Raw genomic sequence first — 17,487 nt, 5'->3', positions numbered from 1 at the left:
TCTGCTTTTTTAAAAAAAAGGGGGGAAAGTAACTGCCTGATTATTCTTTGGCAAAATCAGTGTATTCCCTGGTTTAAGCTAGGGAGTGTTCTAGAAGAGAAATTACTTCCTGCCTGTATTGCTGATGAGCATATTTTCACCAAATTCTTTTTCATGTACCCCAAAACACTGATGTCTGCCAAAAATCTTTTGAAAATTTCTGGAAGAATCTAATCATCTTCACATGGCTGGTTTGCTAAGCCTGGTAAACTGGTTGTGCAATCCTGTGTGAGCAAATGGACTGGTTTTCATGCATGTGGGACTCTACCCAAACTTTGGCTGCTGATCTGGAGCATGTGTGAGCCCATGAAGATCCAGGCTGTGTTAGCTGAATGGTGCTCCCTTGTGACCTCAGTCTGGACTCTATTTCTGGGACTTAATTTACAATCCTGTGTCTTCAAATATATATTTCTTCACTTTCAAATCACAAATAATAAACCTAGAAACTCTTCATTGAGAGATATATAGATACACTCTGTGGTATAGTGATCAACAGGGCCTCTTTACCTCCAGCCATCCTGATAGGACATGGAATATATTTAGCCAATGATACAGAATTAATAACTGTATATTTCATCAACTGCTCCTTTTGCAGATCTCAAAGATCTGAAAGGGTTTAGCAGAAGAGATTAACACTGATTTTTGTTACATATGGGGAAGTGGAGGCAGAGAAACTTTATGCAAGGTGCCAGGAACAGAGCCTGAATTCTGCTCCAGGGATTAAACCCTGTGATTCCTGCTGGAATAGACATTGTCTGTGAAAAAAACAAGACTCAAATCTTTAGGTAAAGTCACGCTGCATTTGGAGGGTGGAGTTTTTGTGGCTAGAAGTGATGACCAGATGATTTTGCCTTGTGTTCCCAAGCTGTCGCCACGCTGCCATAGCGAAGTACTTTGGCGATGTCACCCCACCTTGTAACAAGTGCTGTGACTTCTGTAAGAACCCAGGGGCAGTGAAAAGGCAACTGGAGGCACTGGAACTCTGCAGCAGCAGCTGGAGCAAAACCTGCATCGGGCCCACGGGATCCTCCCGGGATAGCTACGACCCAGAGCTGTACGAGGGCGGGAGGAGAGGCTGCAGAGGCTTCAGCAGGTCTGTACCAAGGAGATTACACTCAGCTCCTAGGAGCCACGAGAGAAAAGAGCATCTCCCAGCTGCAGGCCCAGCCACTCCTATTTTCAGCACATGTTTCTGTGTGGATGGTATTTTCCTGTAACTTTCTGGCAGCAGCAGCTGGAATTTCGTTTTCCACACACTTTGGCAGCCTCATTCACGTTCGTGTCCCAGAGAGCCAGAAGCTGTTTTGACAGAGCTAAGAATTGCCCTGCACAATGTAATTGGCTCAAGAAACTAGCCTGAAATTTTTGAAAGCAGCAAGTGGGCTCAGCCTGTTCATAGTCACAAGGATCAAAAATGTTTAAAATTGAGACCAAGATGACATGGTCCAGAGTTCATTCCTGATTTAGCACAACTGTCTGTGGGCCAGTAGACCAGGGGCCACTGACAGGACTTAGTCACCACAGAGGATGTAATGAAGTGCCAGTGTCAGATTCTTCTGCAGACTGCTACATTTTCCTGTCAGGCTGACAGCAAAAGGAAGATGTGCAGTGGGAAACATGATGGATTCTGTAAAATGCTTGGCAGCGTGGAGGTGATAACTTCTCTTTCCCCTTGTTCCCTGGCAGAGCTGCAGTGATTGTGCAGCTGTGTCAGGATGAAGTTCCTCTGCTGGCACTGCCCATGAAGCTGTGCCAGGATACACAGTGCTGTAGGCTGGCCTGGCCCTCTGCTTTACCTTAAAAAGCTTGAGATTGGTCGCTTTGTTCTTTGGCCAAGTCCAGCTGAGTCAAAGGAAACCAGGACTTGTGACCTAAGCCTGTGTTTGGTCTCAGGACCTGAGAAGCTGCAGCCAATGCTGTTGTACAGAACAGTGTTTGCCACTTGGTTCATTGAACCTTTCCATGGTCTGATTGTAGTTTTGCCTTGGAAGTTGTGATGGTCAGCAGCCCTAAAGTTCAGATTTGTGATACCTGTAAGTTTTGGCTGTGGCATCTGTGGGAGGCAGTGAATTCCTGGGTACGTCTGGTGAGGATCAGCTGCTGTATTTCAGTGGTTTGGAGATGGGGATTTCATTTATTTCAGCAGCCTGTGAACAAGTGAGACTGAGGAATGGATGCTGTGCCCTTTCTGCCATCTCTGCTCCCAGGGCGGGAGGGACTGACAGAAGGGGTACATGACATGATGCAGTGACTCCTGAACCCCCTGGGAGGATCTGGTAGAGCTTCTGAAATGGGGCCCTCCATTTTCAGGGCACTATTTATATGCTATTAATTCATGCCACTGCCTACTAGTTTATGGGGTTAACAAATACTGTGAATTTTTGGAGGACACTCACTTGCTGTCCAGGTTGGGGAATGGCAGGGAAACTCAAAGGGAAGACTTGTTCAAAAAGGATGTGGGATGCATCACTGGGATGGTTTCCCAAACTTATCCCCCAGTTAATGCTGCAGCTACAGAAATGCTTGTTCCTCTTGCTTTCCTGCCTTATCCAGGTATGATGAGGAAGGCAGTGGGAACTGGGATGAAGATAATGAGGAGCGTCGGAAACGGGAGTGGGACAACTTCTACAAGAAGCAGATGAGTCTGCGCAAAGTGAGTTGGGGTCGGTTTTTAAGGGGTGCACAGAGGGTTTGCTGTGAGCTTGTCTGACAGCCAGAAAGGCTTCCTGGCACTGGTGACAGTAAATTATTTCATCTTGCTGCTGCTTGTTGTCTTTTATTTCTTGTACCTCTGCTTTTGCTGTGTTCTCTGTATTCTGGGCCAGTCCCATAATAGGAAGAAGTGCAGCTTATTCGTGTGCTGGTTTCTCTGCAGTGCTGAGCAAGAGGAGCCTGTTGGTTTTAATACCCCTGGTAGTAGTGAAAACAGATTTCCCCATTCAGCTTCTCTTAAATATTCCTATAACAGAGGTGAACTTTTGGCTTTGGTTCTCATTCTTTGTCTTCTTGGCCCTGTTTTGGTGCTTATTCAATGCCTTTATAACTTCAGCTTTAATTTTCCCTGGAGCAGGGATATAAAAGATGTCTTTTGTGCTTCTAGATCTGCATGTGTGTAGTAGGAATGGAAGTGTTTGACTGATCTTTGTTTTCTTCCAGGGCAAAGAACCAGAAAAGGAAGATTTTGTTCCTCCAAGTAAATATCTTCTTTGATTTATAATGGGTTTTCTTTGGGAGAAGAAAGTCTTGCATTTTGCAGCTGCATGCAATTTGTACAGCATCACCACTGGAGGTATCAGTCCCTAGGCACAGAGGTCAAGATTTTGGCTGTGAAAACTTGGCTGGAGGAGATGGATCACAGCTTAGCTTTGGTTGGGGTGAAGATATGGAATGCATCTTTCTGAACAACATTTCCAAATAAGCAAGAGAGAAGGAAAACTCTGTCTAACCTGGCTTTGTAGTGTAGGCTATTTCTGCAGTGGTTATGCAGCAGTACTAATACTACTAATACTAATACTAATACTAATGCTACTAATAATACTTGGGTTATAAGGAGACTGCTGAAAACCTTTGCTGTTTGTAACTGTGCTGCTTGGGGTCCTGTCTGGCACTGTTGTGAAAGAACACTTGATAGGTCACATTACTCTATCCAGCCTGGTTTTTTTGGTTGATATTGTGGGGGAGCAGAAAAAAATTGAGTTTCCTAAGAGCCTTGAAGAAAGGTTTTCTGATGTGGGGAGATTTTGGAAAGCTGCCAGTCCTAAACTCTGAAGTAGATGTTTCCAATCACAGAAAACATTCTCACTTTGGTTTCTGCCTACTCTTTCGGAGTGTGTAGCTACTCCAGGTAAAAAGGGTGACCACAGTGTTCCTTGGGTGACAATGCAGGGAGGGGAAAGCCAGGCAGTACTGGACTGGCACCTCCCCATGACAGCTGAGACATTCTCCATCAGCTCAGCCCTGCCATGGCTCCTTTCCCAAATTCCTCTCCTGTGGCAGGTGCAGACTGTCCCCTGAAGGATGCTGCCAGCAGGAGGATCTCCAAGCTCACAGTGAAGGTAAGGGATGTTGTAAAGAACGACAAAGCTTCTGCCTGCCCTGTCCTTACTCCTTCAGGGCTGGAAGTCCAAGGGGTGCTGAGACTTCTGTAGAGCATGTCTGAGTATCCCATGTTTCCTAGGGCCGGGAACACTGCTTGAGGATGCTGGAAGAAGCTTTGAGCAACAACCAAAAGACTCCAGCAGCAGAAGGAAAAGGGTACGAGATGAGGAAAAAGGGGTGCATACTGAGTCCCTTAACACAGGGCCTGCTCTTCCCTGAGCAGAATTACCATTCTCAGGGAATGCTTTTTTAAGTTATTTTGTCCAAGGATGTAGTTTCACTTAACAGCATCTTTCTGGCAGTGATGTTGGGGGTCAGATCTGAGGGTTCCTGTGGCTGATCGTTGTTATCAGCTTGGTCCCAGGAGCGGCAGTTCTTCCCTGTCCCACAAGATGGGGATAGTGTACTTCTCAAACGGAGCAGTGGGCAAAAATCTTGATTTGAAACCGTTTTCATCACCCTTTCAACTCACCACTACATCCCTTAGGACTGAACTTGAAGTTATCACTTATTCTTGAACCGGAGGGAGTGGATTTAGTACTTTCTGGGAGATACTTAAGCATTAGTGTTCCCTTTGCAGATGCAGAAGTGTGTCTTGCCAGGAATCACCCCAGCCTGTGTTTCAGGTCAGACCCTGCTGCTTGTGCAGTGGAAATGGAATATGAAGCTTTCCGGACCAGCAAAATGGCAAACTCCTACAAGGCAGCTGTGCTAAAGAAGGTAGGGACAAACATCTCCACCTGCTGCTCCCTGGAAGCTCCAGGGCAAATGGGACAGAGTTTGTGTGGGAAAGGTGAAGGACAAGCTCTGTTTTGCCTCGGGTGTCTTACAAATCTTTCTTCTTGATTTTGTTTCCAGGAGGGCCCACAATCACCTTGGGTTCACATCTTTGTTGGCTTTACAGGCTCTGAAAACCTACCTAGCAGTGCAAGCTTATCCAGATATGTTCTAGCAATACAGGGATTTGGGAATTCCTCAGGCTGCTGCTGACCCTGGAGAAGCCTTGGCTTAGGTTATCTGGTTGCCATCAGTCTCTCCGAAGATGTTTCTGTTCTTGAGGCAGGTGCCTCTCCAGGGCAGATACTTGTTTTGTTACTATGGCTTTCAGTGTGTACAAAGGCAGGGATACATAAAGATTTCTGGCCTTTAGAGGATATTTCTGTTCTCTTTTCAGGTGGCAGAAATCAATAAAGCCTCCAAACAAGGGGAGTTGTTCTCAGTCTTTGGGTCTGGAACTGATGGTAGCAGCAATTTGGAAACAAAATCTGTGTCTCCAGCAGAAGAGGACTTCTTCCCTGCATCCCAGGTTCCCTCGGTGAGTACTGGTGGGATAGACAGGAGGGGATGATGTGTTTTGTCTGTCTGCCTTTTTATAAACTTGTTTTGTGTCCTTTCTGTGGCCACAACTGCATATTTCTGCTGTAATTGCTTTTTCCTGTCCATCACGTTGTTGTTAGTGAATCTAATCCGTGTGCAGGCCACAGCTTAAATAAGTTCTTTCTCACCTTGCTCTATCCAAGGATGCTGCCTTGTTTTCTTATTGCTGGCCTAGGATTTCCACCTAATCCATTTCCCTCATGTCTCAGTTGATGGGTGTGATGATAACTCAGTTTTAGAGCCTCCCCCAGCTTACAGCTGCCCACACTGGTGTATAGTATGCAGAAACTCAGCTCCTTTCAGGGTGCTGCACACAGGGATCTCACATCCAAAATTTCTTCTTCTTCCTGTCTCCCCAGTTCAAACCCAAGCGTGTGGGAGCAGGATTTCCAAAGAGATCCAGCTTGTTCCAGACAGCTTCAGAACTGCTGAAGATCCAGGAGGAGAGTGATGCAAAGCCTGTTGAAACAGACTGTCCAAATGGGCAGGACAGCAGCAGCTGCAGGCTGGACCTGGACACCAGAAAGCCTGTTCTCCAGAGGAAAGAAACAGCAACCAAAGCAGTGGGTGAGAGTGCAGGGGTAGAACTACATCCAGAAAAGAAGGGGCAGCAACCCAGTCCAGACACAAAAACTGCCCTTGGGGAGAGCCCTGCTAAGAGGTCCAAACGTAGCAAGAAGCAGCAAATGCTCGCAGAAGCAGCTAAAAAGGAATCACAGGATATTTCCAAATTCTTCTGTCTCCCCAAAAGTGGCTCTAAAGCCCAAAGTTGCAGCTCATCAAAGGGAGGTGGCTGTTCTGCAAGCACACTACCTCAGGTTTCTTCTCAAAGCATGTGTCAAGAGAAACCAACCCCTCAGGAAAACAAAGCTGACTCTGGAGATCCGACTGGGCAGTTCCAGGCAGAGAATAAAGAACTGAGAGAAACAGAAGTAACACTGACTGAGAGAGGGGAGAATTTTCAACAGGCTGCTGAATCTGAATTGCTTGAGGAAGAAATGGATGTGAAGTCCAGGTAAAATCTCTACTTCTCTGCTCCCTGTGTTGCCCAGAGCCCCACCAGCCTTGTCCTAGAAACCTGTATGAGGTCTCTGGGTGGGTGAGGGAGACTCTTGCTTTACTATGCAGTCTCATGGCCACTGACAGTGAATGCAGAAATATTTTCACTGTGGAATGATTACAGTTGGCCTTCTCTCCACTCTTCCCACTAGTGCTGCTGAAAATGTTGCAGAAACTGAGCTACCTGTTGTTGGGGAAGGTGACAGTGGGAAGCGGCCAGGATCAGATGAGGTAAGACTTCAATGAATGCTGATTTCTTCTATTTCTTGTGTTCATCTTGTTCCAAATTTCTCTCTGGGAGTGACACTCCTGCTCTGAGAGTCTTATTTATCGGGGGGGGCCCAGCTGCAGTTGTAGCAGAGAGAAGAATCCCAGTTGTGCTGCATTCCTGGTGTTTCCCTGCTGCTCTCTGGGCCCTGCCAGCACTTTGGGCTGAGGTGGAGAGCTCCTTGTCCACTGCTTTGTTTCCTCCTCTGTGCAACTCATGTGACTGTGCCCTTGCTGGTGACTTGCCTGGAATGAGTGTCTCCACCCCCTGAGATCTGTCACTGACTATAATTAGGGAGTTGCTTTCTCAAGGCAAGAGCACAACCACAGGCCAGAGACCATTGGGAAATGACCCCTGCTTGCAGCCTGCCTTGCCATTCAGCCTCTGCTTCTGCATTTGGCAGCTGAGGCAGCCTGGCAGCTGTCTCTGCAACACTGCAGTCTCCTTTCTCTTCCAAACTGAGCAGGAATGTGGCTCTCCTGATGTGGCTGATTCTTCCTGAGGGGTGTATTCTCAGCAGACATCCTGAGAAGTCTTTCCCGGTCAGTTTTTCCTCTGTAGGACAGGGGCTAGCAGTTAGCTGCCCCAATAGGGGCACAGGGTAGTTCTAAATGTGGTATTCTTTAAAGGGCTTTTCTTGAAGTCCCTTTGTGTGGGAAATAGTGTCTGCACAGCAAAAAGGGTTACAGAGATTCTTATTTGGTATTCACTGGAGGGAGAGGATGCAGGATGCTGCAAAATTCATGTTCTTGGAAGGTGGTGGTGGCTGCTTGGAAGTGTGATGCTGCCACAGGAATTGGTGGGTTTGGCTTTCTTCTGTCCCCTCTCCAGGATATGGAAAGTCCCGCAAAAAAGCGGCTACGGACAGCAGCAAAATCTTCAATTCTGACCCAGCCAGAGGGCAAAAGTGTTGGTCCAACAAAGAAGAAGGTGACTTTTGACTCAAATTTAGCACAGTGTGATAAAGAAGGAAGCAGCAAGACCATACAGCCAGTGACCAAAGGCATGTCCCTCAAAGAGACTGCAGACATCGTTGTCAAGTATTTGACCCCGTTCTACAAGGGGGGCAAATTTGCTTCCAAGGTAGGGCATAGCTCATGGCCCTCTTTAACTGAAGGAGAGTTAATCTCTCTAGGGATCTGGAGCTCTAAGAAAGGGGAGATAATCTGGATCCCACCTTTCATTTCCAAGTTATGTTTTGGTATGTGCTGTTTTAGTGACTCCAGGTGCAGCAACTCCCCTCTCCCACAGAAGGGTTGGTTCCACACTTACTTGTGATTGTTCATACTTTCACGTTAAACCCTGGCACGTTTTTAACTCCCACCTGTGGGGTAGCAGCAGCTCAGGTTCAGTGCTGGTGTAGTTTCCCTGCTGTGCCCTGCAAGGCAGGATGTGTGCTGCAGGGCCAGCTGTGGCTGCAGCTGTGTGTTCAGTCTAGGAGTGCTTTGTGCTCCAGCCAGTCTGTGCTGAGGGCAAGACAAACATGGAAACAGACTGGTGAGGTAACCAGTGTCTGCTTTCTGCTCTTTGTCTTCCCCATTTGTGCAGGACCTGTTCAAGGGCTTTGCCAGGCACCTGTCTCACTTACTGACCCAGGAGCAGAGCCCTGCCCGCAAGACAGGTGAGTCTGGGGTTATTTCAGTGCCAGATGGATTCCTGGCTTTAGAGGGGGCAGATGTATTAAGTATCAACTCAAAACTGCATCTCCTTCTTGCAGTGAAGGAGGAAGCACAGAGACTCATCAAGGAGTTTTTCAAAACAAGGCTCAGGTGTGAGAGTGAGGCAGACTGGGAGGAGCTGCAGAGCTTGGAGAGCTGATCCCTGCTCCTTGTTGGCTCTTCCTTCCTCCAGCAGCACCACCAGGGGACCTGGAAGAACTCAGCCATGGAGGGGTTTATGAGACTGCAGAAATGAGATTTATTTTTCTTTTCCCCACTGCATTTTTGCTCGCTTCTGTCCTTCGTGACACACACTCCCAGGGAACCAGTTTCTGTGAACTCATGGCGAGTTCTCCCAATAACTGGGGTGCTGAAACCCTCAAGGACCAAAAGGTGTGAAGTTGTACCTGCTGTGTTTGTTAGGGGCTGCTGCCTTGGATGTTCTGCACTGTCTCCAACCTCTATTCCCTGCAGCAGTCTGGGCAGGGCTCAGACTTTCCAGTTGGGACACTGCTTTGGGATGGCACCTTCCTTCCTAAATGGCTTCTCCCCTCGCTCCCCATCTCTTATTTCAGTGTCACCAATAGAAGCCTTATGCTGCAAGTTCTCATGCTTTGCTCAGGGCTGCCTGACAACCTCAGTGTTTGAGTTCCTGGATGGAATATTTTCCTTTGAAGGGCAGGAGAGGAGCATTTTGTTATTACCATGGAGGCAGTGCTTGCTTTCTAAAGGAGGAGAAACTTGGATTTTTTTTCTTTTAATGTGAACTTCTTTAACTTTGTCTAGTTCTGTCTGCCCTTTAATTTAAGTGATGATACTCTCAGTATGAACCTCTGCAACAATTTCAGCATTTGCTCATAATCCCTAAAGCCATATTTGCTCCCTGTGCCTCACCAAAAGTCTGCAATACAGGAGGCAATGCTGCTGTTATAGCTGGGGAAGGTTCTGTTGTGGCCCTCAAACTGACACTGTGGTACTCTGCTGCTATGTTTATATGGAACCTGAACCCGAGTCCCTGGCACAAGTCCTTCCTGTTGGAGTTTCGTTGGGTTCTGCCTCTATTCCCTACCTACAGGGGCTGGTGGGCTCAGGCTTTAGTGCTGCCAGAGGGAATCTTCAGCCTCAGAGGCTGCCCAGGGGTTTGGATCACTCCACAGATGTATTTTTTTAGATGTTCTGAAGGGTATATGCAGAACTGACAATAAAGCAATGTTATAACTGCTGTGGATCGTTCCTGGAAGCTTTTTCTTACCACTCACTCACACAGACTGGTCTGAGGTACATTAAGCAGCACTCAAAGGGAAGCACCTGGCAGGGAAGATGCTGTAGTTCCCACTGGCATCAGCTCACCAGGAAGAGTCTAACTGCATCAGGGCTTGCATTGAGCACCCTCAGAGCAATGCACTGAGCACCCCTTCCCTGCCAACAGTGACATTTTCCTCAAGCTTTGCCCATTACCTGCAGTTGAGTTTTCCCAGGTTAGGTGTGAGATCTATCATATCATACCTTCAAAACATCTCTGTGCTTATTTTATTGCAATTTCCTAAAGGACAGTTACTTCTCAGGTCAGTAGCAGAGCTGTGGCAATAAAAATAAACATTTTTGTACAACCTGAAACACTTCAGTATAATACAAGTTCTGTTTGAAGATGCTTCCTCCATGGGCATGGAGCCATCATTGAAGTCTGACAGCTGCATGGCCATGACTGACTTCTTTATAGTAGAGGGAAGCATGTGCATATAATTATGTCAGTGAGGAATTAATTAACAATAAACTTCCTTACCATTGCAACTCAATTTGTGCCCCAGCATATGTGTTAATTGTATTATTAACACTCATCTGCTTTTCAATTAAGATGCTTTCTATAAACTCCTGCTTCACAAGTCCTGCTACAGGACCTCTGCATATCAATTCAGAGACTAATCTGGCTCCTGGAAAACACCAGCAGCCAGTGCAGGCATTACACGGCCTCAGCTGGGCACTGGGATACACAAATCTCTGGCAAGCACCAGGCTTTGCTCATGATAATTAATTGAAAACAGAAAGGAGGAGTTGCACAGTGCAAAGCTTGAAGGCAAGTGCTTGCTTTGGGCCAGCTGCTCTTTGTTGGAACGGGCTGTGGTTTGGAGAGGCCCTTGGGGTTTGTTTAGCCACGGCCTGGATTGTTTCAAGGAAGTGCTTGGGGACTGAATGGCAGGACACGAGGGTTATGGTCACTCCATCAACAAACACTGCGGTAGCGTTCTTAGAAAGCAGCTGGCCGAGGTCATGGGTGTCTTCTGGAAGAGTTCTTTCCCAAAGACAGGTCAAGGAGCACTGATCAAGTTCAGAGAAAGGGAAACAGTGCTGTTTCCTTGGCCATTCTCCTCCTTTCAGGCTCTAGGAGTGCAGCTCTGTTTTATCCAGGATGACAACAATCGTGTGGTACAGTTCTTTGGCCTGTCAAAACACAAACCAGCATCAATCACTCTTTGCCCCAGAAAGAGCTGCTTCCCCTAATTAAACATTCCCATAAATCACTTCCCATCATTAAATATCAGTCATGTGCTGGGACTGAGCTGCACTTTGGAGCCTGGGAAATGCAGTGTCCCCCTCCTCCTTTGGGGCAGGAGAGAGGAGCAGCAGCAGAGGCTCAGCTGGGCAGGGGAGGGTGATTGGTGAGGTGCCAGGAGGAAGCTGCAGGTGCAGGCTGATCTCACCTGTGACAGTTCCACCCACATGGCCCTGGGGCTGCCAGGGGAGCCATAGCTGAGCTCCAGGCCGGGAAGGCCCCCGCTGGAGAGGGGCCTCAGGGTGCGCATCTTCTGCAGCTCCTTCAGGGGAATGACCTGGGACACCACCTGCGAAGGGGAAAAGCCACCAGCCACTCTCAGGAGCAGTCCCTACCAGTGACACCATCTGATTCTCACCACAAGTCACCTCAAGAGCCTGTTGAAAGCTGAGGGAAGATCTGGGGCACAGGGTAGTGTGTGCAGGATACAGGGCAGGCTCCAGCTGCCCAGCACAGCCCTGGAACTCCCACAGGATTGGGACAAGCAGGAATGTGTTCTACATTTAGTTTTACTGTGGATTGTGCTTGTGAGCATGAACACTGGACTTACAAAAGAGCCCATGGCTGTAATGACTGTTCTACACTCTCTTGCTTTGGGCCAGTGCTGTTGTCAGAGTGGCTGTGATGCAGGGAATTCCAGCCTCTTCCCACACAAGTTCTTCTAAAAGTCAAAGTTGGTATCTGACAGACATCAGGGGAAAATGTCTGGCATACCTGGGTGGAGCCATCCACCACAATGATCTCCTCCTTGTTCACACCAAAGAAACAGGGCACGGGGACCGTGTCATCGCTGATTCTCTCCACAACGAAGGTGGTGTAGCCGAAGAAAGGCAATTTCATCACGTGCTCTAGAACAGAGCAAAAAGCAGCCTTGAGGGCAGCAGCTTCCAGCCAGCAATTTACTGCACCAGATTGAGGGGGTCAAAGCTGCCAGTGTTCCCAAGATTTTCTGCGTTAAAAAGTAAGATTGGCAACTTCTCCCTCCCTCCCTGGCTTCTGAGACTCAATTCTCCGTAGGCTCAGTGGATGTCCTGTCCTTTTCTGACCAGAAAACAGATGTGCAGCTAGAATATAAATTAAAACACAGCTTGTACAGAGCTCTGAAAATCCACTGCAGACTCCTACAAGAGATGGAACTTCTACTGTGACCACCATGCTTGGGAACAAGTTCTAATCCACAGTGAGGGGCTGTCAGGGAATTCTATTGCCATGGCCCGTTCCAGGCTCCAAGAATCATCAACAACCTCATGAATTGTCCCAAAAGGGCATTTGGAGCAGCTTCCAGAAACTGAACCAGCACAGAAACTGAAGCAGATTTGGATGTCTCCTCACCTATGAACTGGATTTTTGCATCCAGTGGCTGGAGGGGCTTCCTTGTTCTCAGCAGTGTGGCCACGTGGTTCTGCAGAGCCTTGGAGCTGATGGAGGGCTGCAGGGCCTTTGGAGTGTATTCCTTCAGCTCTTCCCTGTGCCAAAAACCAGATTCTAATTCACCCCCTGCCCAGCTAAAATCCAACATCAGCCAGGGGATTAAGAGGAAGGAGGGGATGGGACAACAATTTTCCATTGTGTATCTGGGGACAAGGGTGGAGAGGAAGAGCACAACAGTGCCTGCACTGGGTCAGGTGGAAGGAAACATCAGAGACAGTGAGACCACCCTTCAGCTGGCACCACTGACCCGTGCATGGAGAGAAATCCCTCTTTTCTGGACACAGCAAGAGCTTTTCAGTGACCAGCAGGGTTATGCCATTTCCCTGCTGCTGGTGCTTTAAGGGGATCTGATGGAGGCATTACCTCAGCTCTGAGTCAAGTGCATGAGGGAAGGAAGGGGTGGGAAAATACGGCTTGGAGCTGCAGCACTGAAGGTTTCCAGTATCCAGGGACAATTTCATTCCCATTGGGCATCTCACTACAGGTTTCAGGTGTCCAGGATTGAAACCTCTGACACTTGTGAGAGAGAACAAAGGAGGATTCACCCAAGCAATGAGCTCATCCCTTTCCTTCTTGGTGTTACAAACCCATGGCAATCAAATGAAATGACCATGGCACCCTCATGACACTCTCTGTTCTCCAGCACTGGACATCTCTTAATTAACCAGAGAGTATTTCCAGGTACCTGCTCCTAACCCCTGTGGTGCCTATGGCCAGCACAGAGAGAGATCCCCTCTGCCACAGACGTACCTGGAGGGAGTAGAGTTCTGCTGCTCCACTTTGGCCCAGTACTGGAACACTGCCAAAAGGCCCACCTGCATCTCTGTTTCTTTACTCTGGGCCAGCAGGATCCTCCCATTCAGGTAATCCCACAGCACCTGAGGGGCAGCACAGCAAAGAGGCCTTTGTTAAACCTGCCAGATGGTACAGGCAGGTCTGGGCAGTGCCAGGCTGCACAGACCCACACCCTGCCTTGCTGATAATGCAAAACAAAGGCTCTCTGGGCTCAGGAAGAGCCTGAGGAGCTGCACAATGTGTGGAGCAGCACTGCTCCAGGCTAGGGCCACAGGCACAGAGCCTTCCTGGCATCCATAGCTTCAGTGTTCAGTCACTCCCAGAAGCAGCACACAAAGCCTATCAGCCGAAGCCCTCCTGCTTTTTCAGCCCCCTTGGCACTTTCCTGTTGGCCTGGACACTACATCTGTCCCTGCTAGGGAGGGTCCTGCTCTTGCTTACCTGTCCATAATGGACGTCTGTGTAAATTTGGTTGTCAAAGTGCAGAGGTGTCCTCCAGGTGAGCCTGCGTAAGGTCACAGTGACCAGCTTGTCCTCCAGCAGGTAATCATGGAGATACTCCTCCAGTTTAATTGGCCTCACCATTTTACCTACATGACACAGAGACAGGGTCATCCATCCCTCTTGGTGGAAGGGCTGGGCCAGGAGCCTTCCTGCCCACCTCAGCTCCACCCTGCCCTTAGACTCCAACCATCAGCTGTTCCAAAGGGACACGGAGCCACACACCTCTTTCAGGAACAAACAACACAGCCCGAGCAGCATCAATCCTTAACCCTAATACACAGGGAAACTGCTTAGGAGGACCCTCCCAGGAGCCAGCAAGGGTGGAGGAACTATTCCAAGCAGGAGCTGTGATGCTCCCTGTTACAGAGGCTGCTGGAAGAGAGAAGCTCCATGCTGGTCTTTACTTGCCAAGATTTTTGTCGTCACTCCTGACAGCAAAGAGAACAAAGTCCTGTATCTCTTGCTGTTCTCCTATTCCCATCTGCTCACAGATCTCCTGCAAGAGCTCCTTGGCCACCTGAAGCAAGGAAAGAAGGAAATGAATACAGTGACCAGGCAAGCCCAAGGGCAGGTAGACACATTATTCCTTGTCAGATAAGGGATTTCCCTGGTGTGGCTCAGAGTCCAGACCAGTGAAGGAATTCACAGCTGGAAACTCACAGTGAATGTCCTGATCTTGGTGAGGTATTCCATGCCTCCAGGCATCAGCACCACCAGCCGGCGGGCACCGTGTCCCTTCTGCAAAGGACAGCGTTCAGGCAGCAAGACACGCAGGGTCCCATCAGCCCCACATGTGTTTCTCCCTCTTCCTCCTCATCCCTGCCTTCCACTGCTTGTCCATAGCACCTGCCTCTTCCCTGGCCACTCCGTGGCATTGCACTTCCCAAGCTCCTTCCATCCACATGCTCCATTTCCTCTCCTGGAACACCATCTGCCTCTGTCACGCTGCACGTGGCACCTCCAAGCAACCCTCTGCCCTCTCCCTCTTCCCACCATCCCCACTTCCCTGTCCCTCCATACCAGCAGTGCCTCCATCTCCACAGGGAAAGGGAGGTGCCGACGGCCCCCGTACAGGAAGTTTTTCCGCAGGTTGCTCTGGCAGATCTTGGCTATATCTGCAGGAAAAGGAAAAAGCTCCATGTGCTGAGCCAAACAGAGAACTAAACATCATGTCCTATGGTGTTGGGTCATCCTGGGTGGGTCAAATTTAACCCCTGGTCACTTCTAGGGGAGCAGAGAGACTTGACCTCACCTCCCACCCTCCCAGGACACATCCAAACCATGAGGAGCCAGCCACAGACAGTTTCCAGGACAGGGGAATGACAGGATGGGGGGATTAGATCTAGAATATTTGCTTTACAAGACACAAACAGTCTCACCGTGGTGGCTGCTGGATGGATCACTGCTGGCCAGCTGCAGGAACTTGGTGGCATAGGGCATGAGGATTTTGGAAGGCAGGAAGTACCCAGTGAGCAGGTTTAAGAGCAACCAGCCCCGCAGCTCGCTCTCCCTGGGGAACAGAAAGGACTGTGGACACCTTGGGACAAGACAATTCCTGCTCTGAGCAGCTCAAAGTGAGCCCAGAACACCTCTGGCAGTTGGCAGAAAAGGAGGTGTCAGCCCTTGGGCAGAGGTTTCTTGTGCTGAGCAAGAGGTTGATACAGTTATTCCAATAGCAAGCAAAGACAATAGCAAGTCAAGGCCACTCGGATGCCACTGCTGCCACCTCACAGGGCAGTGTGGGGCCAAGCCAGTCCTTGACTGATTTTTATCAATTCCCCAAGGCTGGGAGGAGAAATCAGAGCTCTGAACAGCACCACGACCAGGAGCCACCAGGAACATTTACTGGTGCCCAGATAGATCAGCAGCCAGAAATACAAGGAGAAATATCCACTGAAGTGAAAATGCCACACCCAGTGATGGGCAAAATTTCCTGAGTGCTCAGCAGATGCTTCAGCACTGGAGCAGCTGGGGACAACACATCATGAGGAGACACCCTCTCCCCTGGCTCTGGTGTCCCTGCAGCAGATGGTTCCTCTCCAGCTGTGCACACACAGGAGCTGGCAGTGCTGGTACTCACTGGTGAGGGTTGTGGGTGACCTGTTTGATGACCTGGCAGTAGATCTCATCGTGCAAATTCTCCTTCTCCTTGCACAGCTGCATCCAGAGAGGAGAAAACAGCATCAGAGAGAGGATAAGAGCATCAGAGACATTCCCAGGTCATCTCTGTGCCCTTCCTCTCCCAGCTTCAGAGCTCTGCCAGTTTGGCTTAAAGTTTGGCCTTTGCAGCCTCTGGTCTCCAGTGCTATTTTGGCTCAAAGAAGGAGAGAGGAGAGGCAGGTTGTGCTCTCATCCAGACAGTGATAACCAGGGAAACCATTTACATGCAACCCCTCCCCACAGTCTGTTTCAGCTCCCTTCCTCATGTAGGAGGTGATTATGGCTCTCCCTGCTCTTTTCCTTCCCAGCAAGGTCTTGGCCCTCCATTCCCATTGGTGCTGCTGCACTTTTCCCAGGGAAGCTCACAAACCTGAAGGATTTCATAGATGCACTGGACCTCAGCCTGATGCTTGGGTTTTGGCTGATCTCCCATGAACCGCATCAGCGCTGCAAGGCAAAGCCTGGCCTTTAGTCTGAGCAGGGGTGGTTCTGCCATGGGGCTGGCAGTGGGCAAGGAAGCGTCCTGAAAACTCCTCTGCTATTACAAGGCTTGCACTGGACACCTGGAGTCGGCCCAAAGCCCAGGCAGAGTGTTCTGGGACAGTTTGCACTCAAGGCAACGTCCCTTTTGCTGGAAGCTTTCAGCATGGACACAGGTGGTTATGAACTGCAGAAATGCCTTAGGAGGGGCCCTCCTCGCCCTGTTTCCACTCCCACTGGGCCCCACAGTGTCTGTGTGAGCCCACCCCGAGCACCCCACTCCCCCCTCTGCAGTGCTGTGCCCAGGGAGGTCCTTACTCTGGAAGTTCTTGGTAGCCAGCTCGTTCAGCTCACTGTCAGAGTACCGGAGCAAAGATGCCTGGATTGGGACCTACAGGGGTGACACAGGGATAAACCAGGGATGTGGATCACACAGAGCTATGCTCTGCAGGCTTCACCACAGACCGAGCTCCCAGGATCTCACAGGCAGCACCGAAGAGTAGGGGACACCTACACTTGTCCAGAGACTGCAGCCAAGGATCTGTTCTTTGGCCATGTGGGGGCAAAGCCAGAGGCAGTGCTGGAGCTGGGGTTCTGGCTGTGGCCAGGGGGAGGGATGGGGCTCACCTTGGTGTGCCTCACCAGGTCAGCTACACTCTTCTCAGCAGACATCCCCTTCAGGCCCTGCCTAGACAGAGGAGAGGAAACATGCAGTCCAAGAAATACCCCCAGAAACGGCCTGGTGTGGGTCAGGCTACCTTGGTCCTGTTTGGGAAGGAGCACAGCCTACTCACATGGACTGAGCCTCTCGGAAGTAGGTGGTGGCGAAGTCAGTCATGGTGTAATGGTCACCAGCAGGGACTAACATGGTGCTGTTGGCTTCTGGTGTCAGGCTGAGGACAGAACTCTGCAGGAACACCACCAAAGCTGCCCTAAAACATCAGCTGAGGAACTGCAGTGTGTATTCTCAGCTGCCAGACCTCATCTGCATGTGGTGCCTCCCCTCCAACACTATGATGGATTTGAGTGTCTTATCCGCAAAGACTAAGCACTCACCATCTTCCCTC

General features: G+C 49.5%; 2 protein-coding genes across 9 annotated transcripts in view; one reads left to right on the top strand and one right to left on the bottom strand.

The window, feature by feature from the left end:
* The window catches only part of RECQL5 (RecQ like helicase 5), a 38,516-nt gene extending 28,794 nt beyond the window's left edge, over positions 1 to 9,722 (top strand). For 5 of the 8 annotated variants that reach the window (XM_042032555.1, XM_042032552.1, XM_042032553.1 and 2 more), the window contains 12 exons: positions 905 to 1,132; positions 2,593 to 2,692; positions 3,196 to 3,232; positions 4,036 to 4,094; positions 4,217 to 4,293; positions 4,764 to 4,857; positions 5,312 to 5,452; positions 5,874 to 6,529; positions 6,726 to 6,804; positions 7,673 to 7,924; positions 8,390 to 8,462; positions 8,559 to 9,722. In XM_042032555.1, the coding sequence (XP_041888489.1) occupies positions 905 to 1,132; positions 2,593 to 2,692; positions 3,196 to 3,232; positions 4,036 to 4,094; positions 4,217 to 4,293; positions 4,764 to 4,857; positions 5,312 to 5,452; positions 5,874 to 6,529; positions 6,726 to 6,804; positions 7,673 to 7,924; positions 8,390 to 8,462; positions 8,559 to 8,659 (1,897 nt within the window). In that variant the 3' untranslated portion in view covers positions 8,660 to 9,722. Of the gene's footprint in view, positions 1 to 904; positions 1,133 to 2,592; positions 2,693 to 3,195; positions 3,233 to 4,035; positions 4,095 to 4,216; positions 4,294 to 4,717; positions 4,858 to 4,995; positions 5,197 to 5,311; positions 5,453 to 5,873; positions 6,530 to 6,725; positions 6,805 to 7,672; positions 7,925 to 8,389; positions 8,463 to 8,558 lie in introns of those variants that run through there. The other 3 variants (XR_006016732.1, XR_006016733.1, XR_006016734.1) reach the window with 3 other exon arrangements.
* Positions 9,723 to 10,006: 284 nt separating this feature from the next.
* Positions 10,007 to 17,487, bottom strand: part of MYO15B (myosin XVB) — a 45,910-nt gene continuing 38,429 nt past the window's right edge. Inside the window, exons 52-66 of the mRNA XM_042032236.1 lie at positions 17,215 to 17,327; positions 17,048 to 17,108; positions 16,739 to 16,811; positions 16,311 to 16,387; positions 15,861 to 15,937; positions 15,160 to 15,290; positions 14,801 to 14,895; positions 14,441 to 14,518; positions 14,189 to 14,297; positions 13,718 to 13,866; positions 13,232 to 13,359; positions 12,383 to 12,516; positions 11,765 to 11,898; positions 11,199 to 11,339; positions 10,007 to 10,938 (exon numbers count right to left, since the gene is read on the bottom strand). Of these exons, the coding sequence (XP_041888170.1) occupies positions 10,879 to 10,938; positions 11,199 to 11,339; positions 11,765 to 11,898; positions 12,383 to 12,516; positions 13,232 to 13,359; positions 13,718 to 13,866; positions 14,189 to 14,297; positions 14,441 to 14,518; positions 14,801 to 14,895; positions 15,160 to 15,290; positions 15,861 to 15,937; positions 16,311 to 16,387; positions 16,739 to 16,811; positions 17,048 to 17,108; positions 17,215 to 17,327 (1,560 nt within the window). The 3' untranslated portion in view covers positions 10,007 to 10,878. The remainder of the gene's footprint in view (positions 10,939 to 11,198; positions 11,340 to 11,764; positions 11,899 to 12,382; positions 12,517 to 13,231; positions 13,360 to 13,717; positions 13,867 to 14,188; positions 14,298 to 14,440; positions 14,519 to 14,800; positions 14,896 to 15,159; positions 15,291 to 15,860; positions 15,938 to 16,310; positions 16,388 to 16,738; positions 16,812 to 17,047; positions 17,109 to 17,214; positions 17,328 to 17,487) is intronic.

This window comes from Corvus kubaryi, unplaced genomic scaffold (genome assembly GCF_017639235.1).
Source record: "Corvus kubaryi isolate FWS band 111438036 unplaced genomic scaffold, C.kubaryi_AGA036_p1.0 37353, whole genome shotgun sequence".
NCBI classification, from domain to species: domain Eukaryota; kingdom Metazoa; phylum Chordata; class Aves; order Passeriformes; family Corvidae; genus Corvus; species Corvus kubaryi.
The sequence above is the reverse complement of the archived record's forward strand: the minus strand, read 5'-3'. Positions and strand labels throughout refer to the sequence as shown.